Source organism: Xiphophorus hellerii, chromosome 2 (assembly GCF_003331165.1).
Source record: "Xiphophorus hellerii strain 12219 chromosome 2, Xiphophorus_hellerii-4.1, whole genome shotgun sequence".
In the NCBI taxonomy this organism is placed as follows: domain Eukaryota; kingdom Metazoa; phylum Chordata; class Actinopteri; order Cyprinodontiformes; family Poeciliidae; genus Xiphophorus; species Xiphophorus hellerii.
Window position 1 is genome coordinate 3927612 of NC_045673.1, and position 12982 is coordinate 3940593.

A 12982-nucleotide genomic window follows, 5' to 3' on the forward strand; every position below is an offset into this window, starting at 1 on the left:
CAACCTGTTTTACAAAAGTCTTTATATGACAACTTTTTAGACCTCTGGGATGTTCTAATAGTTTATTAAATATGCCAAGAAAATGCAGGGAATTTTCTTCATACCAAACTCAAACGGGGAATTTTTCTGAAGACAAGGGAAGCAACTTTAACCTCAGTGAACAGTAACTGTAGCCACTAGAAAAGCTGCTTTTTATAAGACTTGAGTTCCTACAAGGTTCAGAGAAGTTTTTTCTATCAAAACGTGCAAATATTCCCCCTAACACTGTGTATCTTTAAGCAACAATGCAAAACTGAGATTTGTTTAATAATGTAAACCTGTTTTGATAAAGGTAGAGTTAACAGACTTATCTAAAAAAGGGATTGTTGATAAGTGAGGTGTCAAATGCATCAGATAAGCTTATCTAAATTAGAAAAGACTTTTAAAAGAATCATAAAGTGATTAAAAATAAATGTATTTCCATCAGGAATGGGAATTTATCTTTATTTATTTACAGTGAAAACATTCTTATAAGAATTTTGATTTATTGTTGCCTTGATAAATTCAAATTGATAGTAATTAACACTAATGATTAATATATTGCACAATTAAAATACAGATAAAAGATATTAAGAACAAAACAATAACAGACATTCTGCACACAGCCACTTCTACACTTTAATGCACAAAGTTTTCCAGATAAATAACATACTGTATATAATATGTATATTAATTTTGGAGTAACTGGAATCACAATTATTGAGCTGCTATTGCCCAAAAGGAATTTATTGCAGTCTAAATAGGACATAAAAATCAACTCCAAAAAATGTAGAAACTGTGGGTCTGCCTTGTACTAAGACAGTTTTTATGGTTTTAGTATCTTTTAGTAGATTTACTGATCAGTTTTCTGCAAAAATCCAACTATTTTGTTGATTCCAGTAATCAATATCAATATCGTTTTAATAGTTTATTATTGAGCATAGAAAGTGAAAAAATAAAGCATGAAATTTCTTTTTAAAATGTTATAAGAATAAAACATATTTGTGGCAACACGTGGTTTAAAAAACGTGTGGGCACCATTTCCTCCATTTAAGCTTACAATGCCATATTATCGTCTGCGCTTCTTCAAACTGCTTAAAGTTAAACTTTTCTGGTCTGAAGAAACAAATAATTGATCAGTTTCTGTGATGGAAAGTGGGCTGCCATTACAGGCTACTACTTCCGCCGTCCGGTTTTATACTTCCGGGTAACTAAAGCGAGAAGAGCTAACGACAAATTCGGTTATTTAGTGTGGTAACGGGCGGTTTTATCAGTTTAAACATGACTTCGCGTTCAGCTTGTGCTTTTTGTCAGGTGCTACAACAACTCAAAAAAGTTAAAAACCAGCCAGTAAAAAACAACAACAAAAAAAACGGTTTCCGCTATGAATTATGGGTAATGGCGCGAAGTCAGGAATATTATGGCTAGCTTAGCATTAGCAGATTTATTGATCACCATATTTTGAGAGAAGGTTTCTTATGATGGAAAATTATTTTTACTGTTTTGGATTCCCAAGAAAGGATGCTCAATGTTTTAATAGTAAATTTCAAATTCTTTTCACAAATTTTTATAATCAGAAATGTAAATTTGTTAATAAAATACCACATTTTCTTCATTTTGTAAAGGATGTAGAACTATATGTTAAATCAATAACAGAGTACCAACAAAAAGGTTGTCAGGGCAATTTCCATATGTAAATATTTGGATGTATTTGTCCAAGTAACAACCCTGGTTGTATGTTTGTGTAAGTGCTGCATACTTTTGTTTACCTAATTCATTTGTTTGATGCATAGAGACTTTGGCTCTAACTTCTATTTTTGCATTTTATTGTTCGTGTTTTTTGTGCTATGAATGTTTAATTCTTATCTGTACACTTTGTTGTAACTATTGTTTTAAAGTGCTTTGTAAATAAAGTAAGAATAGTAGTTGTATAGCTGCTGCTTGTTTAAATAAAGTGTAAAAAGTTGATTTTTATGCATTTTATAAAAACATTTGTCTGACAAAACGCTGCATGGATGACTGAGCTGAGCAAACACCAGGAAACAGGAATCACCCAGAGAGCTTCTGTTTATTAAAATAGTTTATTTAGAAGTCTTTTGTCACAAAAGCGAGACGTTTCGTCTCTAGACGACCTTATCTCACCGGCTGGACTGCAACGAAAAGCGTGACACGAAGAAAATCAAACACTGGTTCGTCACTTAAGAGCCAAGAAGAAGAAAACCAAAAGTAGATTATAAAAAAAAAAAACAATACTTCACATCCTTATGATCTTTATTCATACACAGGGAATTATCTGACAAGCTGCTGCTGCTTCTGTACAACATGTGAAGGTAAAACTGAAGGGAAAAAATGAAGGAACAGGACGATGGTGATGAAGAGGAGAGGAGTCCAGGTGAGGAAGATGCTTCTGATCATCTCCTCCGCTCTCGCAAAGTCGAGTCCACGTGTCGTTCCTAACCTCCGGCCCCGCCCGCGTCCTGCTGGGACCGCCGCGCCGACCGGCGGCGGTCCGGGCGGGGAAAAGGAAAAACTCCACCTGCCTGACCCCGGCGCTCATTTGGTGGGGATCTTCGCTCGTTTCCGGGCGATGGCGTCCTCCACGGCCTTCAGCTGCTTCAGCAGCTCCTCGCGGCGCGACAGCGTGTTGCTGGCTTTGCCGGGACCCGGACCGGACCCGGCGGCGCTGGCGGCGGGGGCCGGGCCGGGCGGCTTGCTCGAAGACGCAGCTGGGCCTTTCCCAGACGACTTTGGCGGAGGAGACAGAGGGCGTTTTCTAGAAAATAGAGAGAAAGGGAGAAATAGAGAAAGGGGTCAGAGGTGCAGTTTCACTCAGATGATTGTTGGAGGATGTGAGTCAGGAAAAAAAGGAGAAACAAAGACACTAAAAAAGCTACTGAAGTGAAAAGATGAGTATCGCTGGCCTCACCAGTTTCTACTGTTTACATCAGATCTAACTTTTCTTACATCATTCCTACATTTTTAGGGCAGCAGTCAAAGATTAATCGATTGGCCATCATCATCTACAAAAACTTAATTAACATGAGTCACAGCAACATTTAATTTCCCTTCAGGATAAAAAACATATTTTTGAATTTGAAAAACATTGGCACATTGCAGAGTTTTCATCCAAATTGTGGCCCAGGGGCCATTTGCGGCCCTCTCTCTTAGAATTCGGACTTTAATCAAATCCCAACACAATTCTGAGAAAAAAGGTCAGAATTGTGAGATTAAGATGAGAATTTTTATCATAATTTTTGTTTTCTTTAAAATGAACTAAATTTGCAGCCCTCTGAATGATTCCGTTTGGCCCCTCGGTCCACAATTCATGAAGGGAGAGAATTAGCAGTTAAACTGAGATTTTTATAGACCAATAAAATGTTCTTGCATTTTTTTTATTTAGATACAAAACTAAGCATTTTTCTTTTAACAATATTTCTGTTTTCTTTGCTAAAAACAGCAAGCACTGCCCAACCATTGTTGCCAAATCAAAAAGAAAAAAAATAGAATTAACCCCCCTCCAATTTTTTTTAAATAAAATGTGCAAGCCACTGATTTTATATATTGAATTCAACAAAGAGTTGCAGATTCCTTTTCTACAATTAGACTACTTTGCTCTAATAATAGATTTATATATAATGCTCTTCATATCTTGATATTTCAAAGGACTTTGTTAAAATATTGTCTGTTTAGTATATTGTTGAAGAGATAAAAACAAATGTCCTCTTTGAAAAGCATTAGTAGAGCCTCCTGAACAATCAATATGAATGCAGTAAAGTGGTTTCTGGATGGTAAATCAACCACTAAACACATTGTCTTTTCCAGCAGCCATTGTACAGAGCATACAGCGAGAAAACCAGTTGACCAAATGTTCAACTGGGTTGCTAGGTGACAGGCGGAACTCTGCTGGGGTTGCTAGGTGACGGCACAGTGCCCTGTATGACTCAACATTCTGAAGGTTTCTGAAAGTTATCAAAAACACTAACTTATTGATAAAAACCGACTGGGTGTTTTTTTTAAAGTGCTTGAGCTGTTTTTAGAGCAGTGTGTTTTTTTCTGTACACCTTAAGCTACAATACAAAGTATTTTCTTTTGGTGTAAAAAATAAAATCACTAAAGTTTTCTCCTACACTTTTTAGTGTTTTCAGTATTTTTTTAGTGTCTCATTTTGAATAGTCTTACATAGTTAAAATATTTGAGAGGATTTTGTCAATATTAGCATTAGCTTGTCCTAGTATTCATCTTTTTGAGTTTATTTTTAGTCACTTAATCCCTGCTGATCAGTCATTGTTCTGATGTCTCATAATTCACTAAAGATAAACTACAGGTGTATGGAGGTATTTTCCTGCCTTAATCCATGAGAACACATTTCAGTCTGAAAGCAGGATTTTATGTCTTTTGTTCTCAAAACTTTTAAAACTTTTGCTTACATTTTCATTTTGAAAGCAGGACTTCATGTTTTTCTTCTTAAAACTTCCAATGCTTGTACTCAAAACTTCTCCTCGCATTCATACTTAGAAGCTACATAATTTTAGATTAAATTTAATGCCACCAGCACATTTCTCAAAAATAGCAAAAACAACTAATAAAAAAAATAAAGCTAAGAATGGCTAAATGTAATTTAAGACCAAGTCTGGAGAAATTTACGACTTTTTAAGACCTAAAATTTATATTTTTTCCAAGTTTGTAGAAAACGTGTCGCAATTATCAAAAAGGTTAACATGGATAAATTTAGAGTATTTACAGAGCTGATGAAGAAAATCAACCCCCATAAAAAGAACAAAGTGTAGAAAAAGAACAAAACAGAGCGACTCTGGTATGCTGCCACCAGGAGCGATGCAGACCCAGAAACTCAAATGATGACAGAATGTGCATTAATTGGAATTAATGCATTAATTCAAATTAATGCACATTTTTAGAGTGCGAGTATTCTGCAGGTAACTCCATGAGATGTTTTTTTTTATTCCATGCTTGGCGTTCCAGAGATGTGTTGAGAGAATAAAAGACTGCAGAGTTTAATTTAGTGTTAAACTGCAGAGATTTAACTGCTTAAGTCTTTAACTTCAGGAGATTCAATGCAAACTGGAGAAATTACGATTCTCAGCTCTGAGGATCCTCATTATGCAATCCTTTGCCTAACCTTTAGCAGACAAATGTCAGACTAGATTTTATTTTCCTTTCTCGCTCTGATTATTTCCTGTGTTTATGAAACTGTTTTCCTCTCAGCTCTCTGGCAGTGAAAAGAATCAATTGATAAAAAAAGGATCTTTTTAATGTTGGGGCATTCTGCTGGTGCGTATTTTTAAGCGATGGTTAGATGTCTCTGTGCTTCCACTTTTCACAGCGTGTTCCTCATTTGTGTTAAAGAAACGCTCTTATGTAAATTCCTGCTGCGTTCGGGTTTAGATGGCAGGTCGAATCAGGAAGAGAAGAAATTCCAGCTGACTGATAAACAGCACCGACCTGTCGCCCTGCGGGGGGCCCGGCCGCGGCCCCTGACCTCTGAGTCGCTCCATCTGCGGGGACATCTGAGGTCGACCGAGGTTCCTTTTATCGCGCCCTGAAAGACAAGATTAAAGCTCGACTGAGTCATGCAAACCAAGCAGGTTTGAGTCTCTTTTCAATAAACATTTAATCATTTCTATGACCTTTAGGACCAGAAACAACTAATTCACCAAATGAAGATGGAAATCTGCAGCTAGAATCTGAGTGCAGGGGCGAGTTTCTCTGCATTTTAAAAATTAAAACAGAAGAAAATCTGCAATCAGTCAAGCAGAGATCAAAGTCGCCTAATTTTCCTTCAATCGCCTCTGAAGACTGAAATATCAGATTTATTTTGTATTAGGTAGTTATAAGATAGATAGTTAGCATGGATAGATTAGCTGCTAGTTAGCGATAGCAACCACCTCAAGTCGGAGAATGTAACGTATCAAACTTTTGACTGACAGAAAAATCCCACGAAACAAATTATAGAATGTGATTAAATAGTCCTGAAACTACCAAATTTAAGACCTTTAACAAATTTAAGGCCATATTAATATTTTTTTTATTAAGACATTTTAAGGCCTTAATTTTAGATATATGATTTTAACCCTATCCTGCAGGAATAAAAATCTGTTGCATTTTCAGAATTAAATTTTTATAAATAGCTTTTCTGAGAGTTCAAGAGAAAAAAAAGTAACTGTCGTCCATCTAACAGGCAAAACATTTGCACTTACCCATGATAGATGCAAAAAAGCTAGCTAGTTAGCAAGCAAGGATAAATTAACCTCAATCCTGACGTCGCAGAACGTAATGTATAAAACTTTTGCCTGACAGAAAAGTCTTACATGAAAAAAATTAAATCATAGAATGAAAGATTAAATAGACAAAATTTAAGACCTGTAATTAACATATTTAAGGCCAACTGGATAAAAATAAATAAATTTAAGACATTTCAAGACCCTAGTTTTAAATACATGATTTTTAAAGACTTCTTAAGGATGTGCAGATACCTTGCACAGACCAAAATCTGTTGCACAGAAATTACACTGAAATTTCTGATTTTTTCCCCAATTCAGTAAATACCATTTTCAGAATACAAATATTTCTGGGAGCTTAACAGAGACCAGATGAAGACAAAAGATCCATGTTTTGATTCATTGTTTGGGATAATCATGTTAATTCAACATTTTCTCTTGGATTTAAAACTACTTCCTTTTTCAAACAACCTTCCAATAAAAACATCAGCAGATCGGACCCTGATGGGTTCATCCTCAACCCTCAGTGAATAAAATGTTATTTCTTTAAACATCAGGATAAAATTAAACGTTTCTGGTTCTTGGCAGGTCTTAAATTGAGATCCTAACAAAATTGTTTCAAATAAATGTTTGCGCTGTCATTTCATCTCGTCAGTCACATAATTTAAACAAAATCTCTAAACTATTTGAATTAAAAAAATATTTCTGAATCAAACCATAACCCGTAAAACCAAAATCAAATTGCCAGACACTGAAAGATTTGCATTTCTACATTTTCGGTACCCTGACTGCTCTCAGCTCAGAGTTGTGAAAAGGTTTTATTTTTTATCCGATGCAGAAGGAGAATAAACGCCGGGTGGCTGACCTCTATCTGGAGACATGGCCATCCTCTTGCAGGCAGGAGAGCCGGGCCGGTCCTTGTCCGAAGGAAGGTAGCGCTTCCTGCCGCCTCGGTCTCCCTGCTGCTGGAAAACAAACAGAAATTAGTCAGACTTATGACTGGAGAGCGGCTGAAACCAAACATGGCCCAAACGTTTTACAGGACAGACAAATAAAATGCTGGAAATCTTTAGGGACCGCTGGGTTTCCAAAAACGTTTCACATCAAATGTTTGTGTTTCAGATATTAAATTTTTCTGGATGATAAATTATAATTTTGTTGTTTTTAGACCATTTTCAAGTGACATAATGAAACATAATGGCAAAAATAACACAAGAACACATTCTCAGAGATCAATAATCTACTTTAAATTGTAATAAACATTTAACACTGGAAATGGAAGACGGTTTAAATATCCAAAATAAATAAACAGAAAAAGAAACAACAAATAAAATTAATGATCAAGTCTCTAAACAAAATTGTCCTTCAAAAACAAAAGGAACAGTTGAGACCAAAGCATCAAATTGGAGATTTTCATCATCTAGTTTTTGGTAGAAAAAGAGAAAAACAAATAATCATCCAAATGGAAATTATTGAGCTTGTGATTAATTGATTTATTGCAATACGGGATGCACATTATCGGCAAAACCAAGAAGAATCAAATTTAAATCGCATTCACCTGCTATGTGAATGTAGCTTAAGGTGTACAGAAAAAAACCCCACCAAACTGAATTTAATAAATTAAAAAAATATTAAAGTTCTAATATAATAAATCCCTAATTAAATGCAACATTTAATTAACATCAAGTATCTTTATAATATTTTAGTTTCTACTTCCTCTTTCTTCTGACCTCTAAACTTCAACACACCGACGCAGAAGCGCATCAGACGTTTATTTAGTTCTCCAGCTTTACTCTCTTGCAGAAATGTCAACAGTTTTTCTTCTTTTGGAGTAAATTCAAAGAAGCTTTAAAGACCCCAAACTTCCTGCAGAGTTTCCAGATATTCAGGTTTTCTTAGGGGAACTTTAAAAAAACAAAAATTATTTACTTTAAGAGTTGTTGTCACTTACTGCATCTCGTTAAAACGACACGACTAGACTGTTTACATGGAGACTTCAACAAACATGTCTGCTGAATAACGACCTCGGCTGCAGATGAGCATCACAGAGGCTGTTTTTAAACTGAAAGCTCGATAAAATTTTCCTGGATTAGCAAATCTGCTTCCTCCTAGGAGTCTGCAACCCACTTTAAAAAGTACTTCTTCTAAGTATTGTAACTCACTGAATCATGTGAGATGAAAGCGAGTAAAAAACACTGAGTGTTTCTAAAATTAAAAATGTCTAAAATTAAAGATTTTACAAGGAAAACCTTAATCAGAAATGTTTTTATGCCATTTTCATTGCTTGAATGTTTACTTTTTTTTTACTCTTGTATCAACACTAAATAATAATATTAATAACAATAATAGGTAGAAGTGGGTAGAGTACCCAAAATTTTACTCAAAAGTAAAAAGTAGCCAAGAAATTACTAAAAAAGTATTGGGTAAAAAGTAGAAAGTCTACTCAAGTACTGAGTAACTGATTAAATCATCAATCAATTAATATTGTAACAAAAAAACAACAAAATCATGCAAAATAAATTCATCTTTCAATAAAAAACAAAAAACAAAAATTATTTACTTTAAGAGTTGTTGTCACTTACTGCATCTCGTTAAAACGACACGACTAGACTGTTTACATGGAGACTTCAACAAACATGTCTGCTGAATAACGACCTCGGCTGCAGATGAGCATCACAGAGGCTGTTTTTAAACTGAAAGCTCGATAAAATTGTCTCTGTCTGGTGAATTTTTGGTTAAAACATGTTTGTTTTTCATTCAGTGGATAGAAAATCCAGAAATTTTACTCCAGTAAGAGTAAAAATACTTCATAATCAAATTACTCAAGTAAAAGTAAAAAGTACAGCACAGCAAAAAATACTCCTAAAAGTAAATTTTTTCCCAAAGGTTACTTAAATAAATGTAATTGAGTAAATGTATAAAGTTACTGCCCAACTCTGATAACAGGCCTGGTAAAAATGTGAAATTTCGCAAATTTTTAAGCCCGTTTCTTAGAAGAAAAGTAACAGGAAGTCACCTTGTTGAGGAGAGTCAGCTTGATGTCTTTGTGAGAACCCGAACCTCCGTAGTTCCCTGGGGGGCCCATGGCGCCGGGTCGAGGATGAGGAGGGTGGCCGCCCCTGTTGCCGGGTCCAGATCTGGGCATGGCGTTCATCCCTCTGGACGGACCGCCAGACGGGTCGATCTTCCTGCGATCGTCCCGGAAAGGTTCATCTTTCTTTGATGGCCTTTCTGTGACGCAGGAAAATGTTAGGCGTAATTAACATATTTCACCAACTTCAGTTTTACTGCTGCTCAGCTGTTGCAGAGAACAAACAGTCATCATTTGTTAAAGTTATGAAATTTGGTGAAAAGCACAGCTAACTAAAAATGTTAGTTGCACTAATGCTAGTCATAGCTACTCAAAAACATTAGTTATGCTAACGCGCTAGCGCCAATGGGTATTTAAGGAAGCTAATGCTAATGTGCTATACCAACATGGTATTTAGAGGACGCTACTGCTTAGGCATACAGTAAGCTAATGCAAAACCATAAACATTAGGTTCGCTAACGCCAACACAATATTTAAGAAAGCTAATGCTAAAGCGCTAAACTATCACTGCATTTAGAAGAAGCTAATGCTAAAGCACTACACCAGCATGGTACTTAAGGATGCTAATGCTGAAGCGCTAGACCAATATGGTATGTAGAGGAAGCTACCGCTAAAGCATTAGAGTAAGCTAATGCAAAAGCGCTACACTATCCCAGTATTTAGTGGAAGTTAATACTAAAGCGCTAAACCAAAGGCATAAATACTCTGCGCTAAACCAACAGAGTATTTGAAAAAAGCTAATTATAAAGCTGTACACTTCTATGGTATTTAGATGAAGCTAATGCTAAAGTGCGATTCCAACACAGTGTGCCCATTACTGCTCTTTAATAAATATATGTACACTAAACTAAGATATTAAATACTTTTGATGCTTTACAGAAAAAGTACCAAAGTCTAACAGTTTGCCTTTGACACGATAAAGCACAAACTTTTTTTGCCTCAAATTTAACCGAACAGAACTAAATGTGTAAAAAAAATGATTGAGGTTGTTTTAATCCATCATTAATTGATTTATTACGACAGACCTACTTCTGAATAAACAAAGAGATTTCAGTAAGAGTGTAAAGCTGCTGCTGTGCGTGACACTAACCCCTGTTCTTGTCCCGGCCCTGGGGGGACCGGTCCCGCGGGGGCCCTCTCTCTCTGCGTGGGTGATTTGGCGTGGGCGAGTGAGAACTGGCGGAGGAAACCGGACTCGCCAGGTCGGCGTACATGTCATCCGAGTCCGCGCTGCGCACCGAGCTGCTGCTGGATGACGCCGACGACACTGAGGACACGCTGCTCACGCTCAGCGACCTGAAACGGAAGACAAGCTGTGATGCGCGTCCACGGCGACCACACCTGCCGACACCAAACCTGCTTTCACCTGTTCCAACTCACCTGGATTTCCTGGAGAAATTCCCAACAGAAACGACACATGAAAGAGGAAAAAAACACAAACATGAGGAGAGTGCATAATGATGACCAGATGATTTCACGTGTTTAACTTTCACTATTTAGAAGAAAACTCCAGAGTTGAGCAGTAACTACTTACATTTACTTGAGTAACTTAAAAAAAACAAAAAACATTTTTACTATGTTGTACTTCTTACTTTTACTTTGGTAATATTGTCATGAGGCATTTCTGCTCATACTTGCGTAAAACTTCTGGATTTTCGACCCACTGAATGAAAAACAAGCATGTTTACACCACAAATTCACCAGACAAACCTGCAGGTTTTATTAAAGTTTCAAATGTTTTTTATTGAAAGAAACTGATTTGGAAATTTTTTCCTTTGTCCAATTTAGTTATTTTTTATTATGAATTGTTGTTTACATTCTTAAAATACCAACATTTCCACTTAACTTTATATTTTGTTCAGTCTGATAATGTAATTTTTAAATATTAGTTGATTGATAATTTGATCAGTTACTAAGTACTTGAGTACACTTTTAACCACATACTTCTTTAGTAATTTCTTGGATGGATACTTTTTACTTTTACTTGAGTACAAATATGTTGAAGTAGTGCTACACTTACTTGGGTACTGCTTTCCTCTATCTTATTATTAAAGTAAGTTTTATACCGAAAGAAATTGATTTGGAAAATTTTTTCTTTTGCTTTATTTTTTAATTAAGTTGTTTATGTGAATTATTTCCATTTTGTTTTGTTTTTTTTTAATAAAAAACAATCAAAATTTTCTAAATGTTTTGTATTTTTGTTTGTCTGATGATGCAATTTTCAAATATTAACTGAATAATGTTTTGATCAAATCCTCACTTTTTTACTCTTACTTGAGTAATTTGTTGGAGGCCTACTTTTTCTAATAGTTGGGTAAAAATATGTTGCAGTAGTGCTACTCTTACTAGAGTATAATTTTTGGGTACAAACAAGATTATTCTACCTAGATAAATATTCAAGTTCAGCCATTAGCAGATAATTTGCATATTATTTTATATTTATAAAGGTAGGTATATATGTAAAGGTTTTTGCAGGTCAAACTCCTGATTCCTGTTGGAACACCAAAGATTTTGTAATTTCTGCTTGTTCATTGTGCTTCATTGTGTTCTGGTGAATAAACGAGGTCATCGTGCTGAATGCAGTGCGATGTCATCAAGGTGTCTTTTGATGAACCGTATCAATGATGGGCGGCGTACCTGGACTTCCTGGACCCGGAGCGCGAGGCCGAGCCTGAGACGGAGTTGGACGACGATCTGGAGCTGGTAGCTGTGTAACTGCTGCCGCTGACGCTCCCGCTAACAGTCCTCCTGGAAAAACAACACATACTGTTACTCACACGCTGGATGGTTAAAAAAAATAATCATCTTGTTATCTTTACACCAACACAAAGTTGTGCATCATTGTGAATGCAAAGGAAAGATGTCTTAAACTTTTTTTCCATTTACAAATAAAAATCTGAAAAGTGTGGCAGGCAAATGTTTACAGCCCTTTGCAGTTTGATACCCCTAAAGGAAATCAACTTTCTTCATATGCAACATAATTAATAATCAAAGTTTACAAAACAACAAAGTGAATTATTGCTTTAAAATTTATCTAAAAAAAAATTACTTAGGGGAAGCTAAGTGCGCTAAAAGTTAGCCAAACTGCCAGTTAGCTTCACTATTAGCGCATTAGCAGAAGCACATCAACCATGTCTCTTTATTTTCCAAGTATCCAACAACAATATTAAATACTTTGAGAAAATGGCCAAAGTCTAACTCTTTGCTATTATGGTATTTAGAGGAAGCTAATGCTAAAGTGCTATAACTTCACAGTATTTAACAGATGCTAATGCTAACGAACTACACTATCACAGTAATTAGCAGATGCTAATGCTAACTAAGTAGACTATCCCAGTATGCTTAAGAGTGATATTACCGCAGCATTTATTGGAAGTATGACCATCACTGCTCTTTAATAAATAAATATCAAACTAAAATATTAGATATTTTTGAAGCTTCAGAGAAGAATAACCAGTTTAACTGTTTGCCTATGAAACAATAAAACACAAAACATTTGGCTTTAAAATGAACTGTCCAAGAAAACTAAGTGTGTAAAGATTTTGGTTGTTTTCTTTTATTTAATTTTTGCTTTAGTAATTGCTCACACCAACACCTTCAATCACATCTTGTGTTGATGATATAATGAAGTACTTTC

General features: G+C 35.6%; 1 protein-coding gene across 6 annotated transcripts in view; it reads right to left on the reverse strand.

Annotated features, from left to right (window-relative positions):
- Positions 1-2080: 2080 nt before the first annotated feature.
- The window catches only part of zc3h18 (zinc finger CCCH-type containing 18), a 44395-nt gene continuing 33493 nt past the window's right edge, over positions 2081-12982 (reverse strand). For 5 of the 6 annotated variants that reach the window (XM_032584914.1, XM_032584886.1, XM_032584866.1 and 2 more), the window contains exons 14-20: positions 11983-12093; positions 10726-10734; positions 10436-10641; positions 9271-9485; positions 7120-7219; positions 5479-5575; positions 2081-2791 (exon numbers count right to left, since the gene is read on the reverse strand). In XM_032584914.1, coding sequence (XP_032440805.1) covers positions 2572-2791; positions 5479-5575; positions 7120-7219; positions 9271-9485; positions 10436-10641; positions 10726-10734; positions 11983-12093 — 958 coding nt within the window. In that variant the 3' untranslated portion in view covers positions 2081-2571. The remainder of the gene's footprint in view (positions 2792-5478; positions 5576-7119; positions 7220-9270; positions 9486-10435; positions 10642-10725; positions 10735-11982; positions 12094-12982) is intronic. The other variant, XM_032584904.1, reaches the window with a different exon arrangement.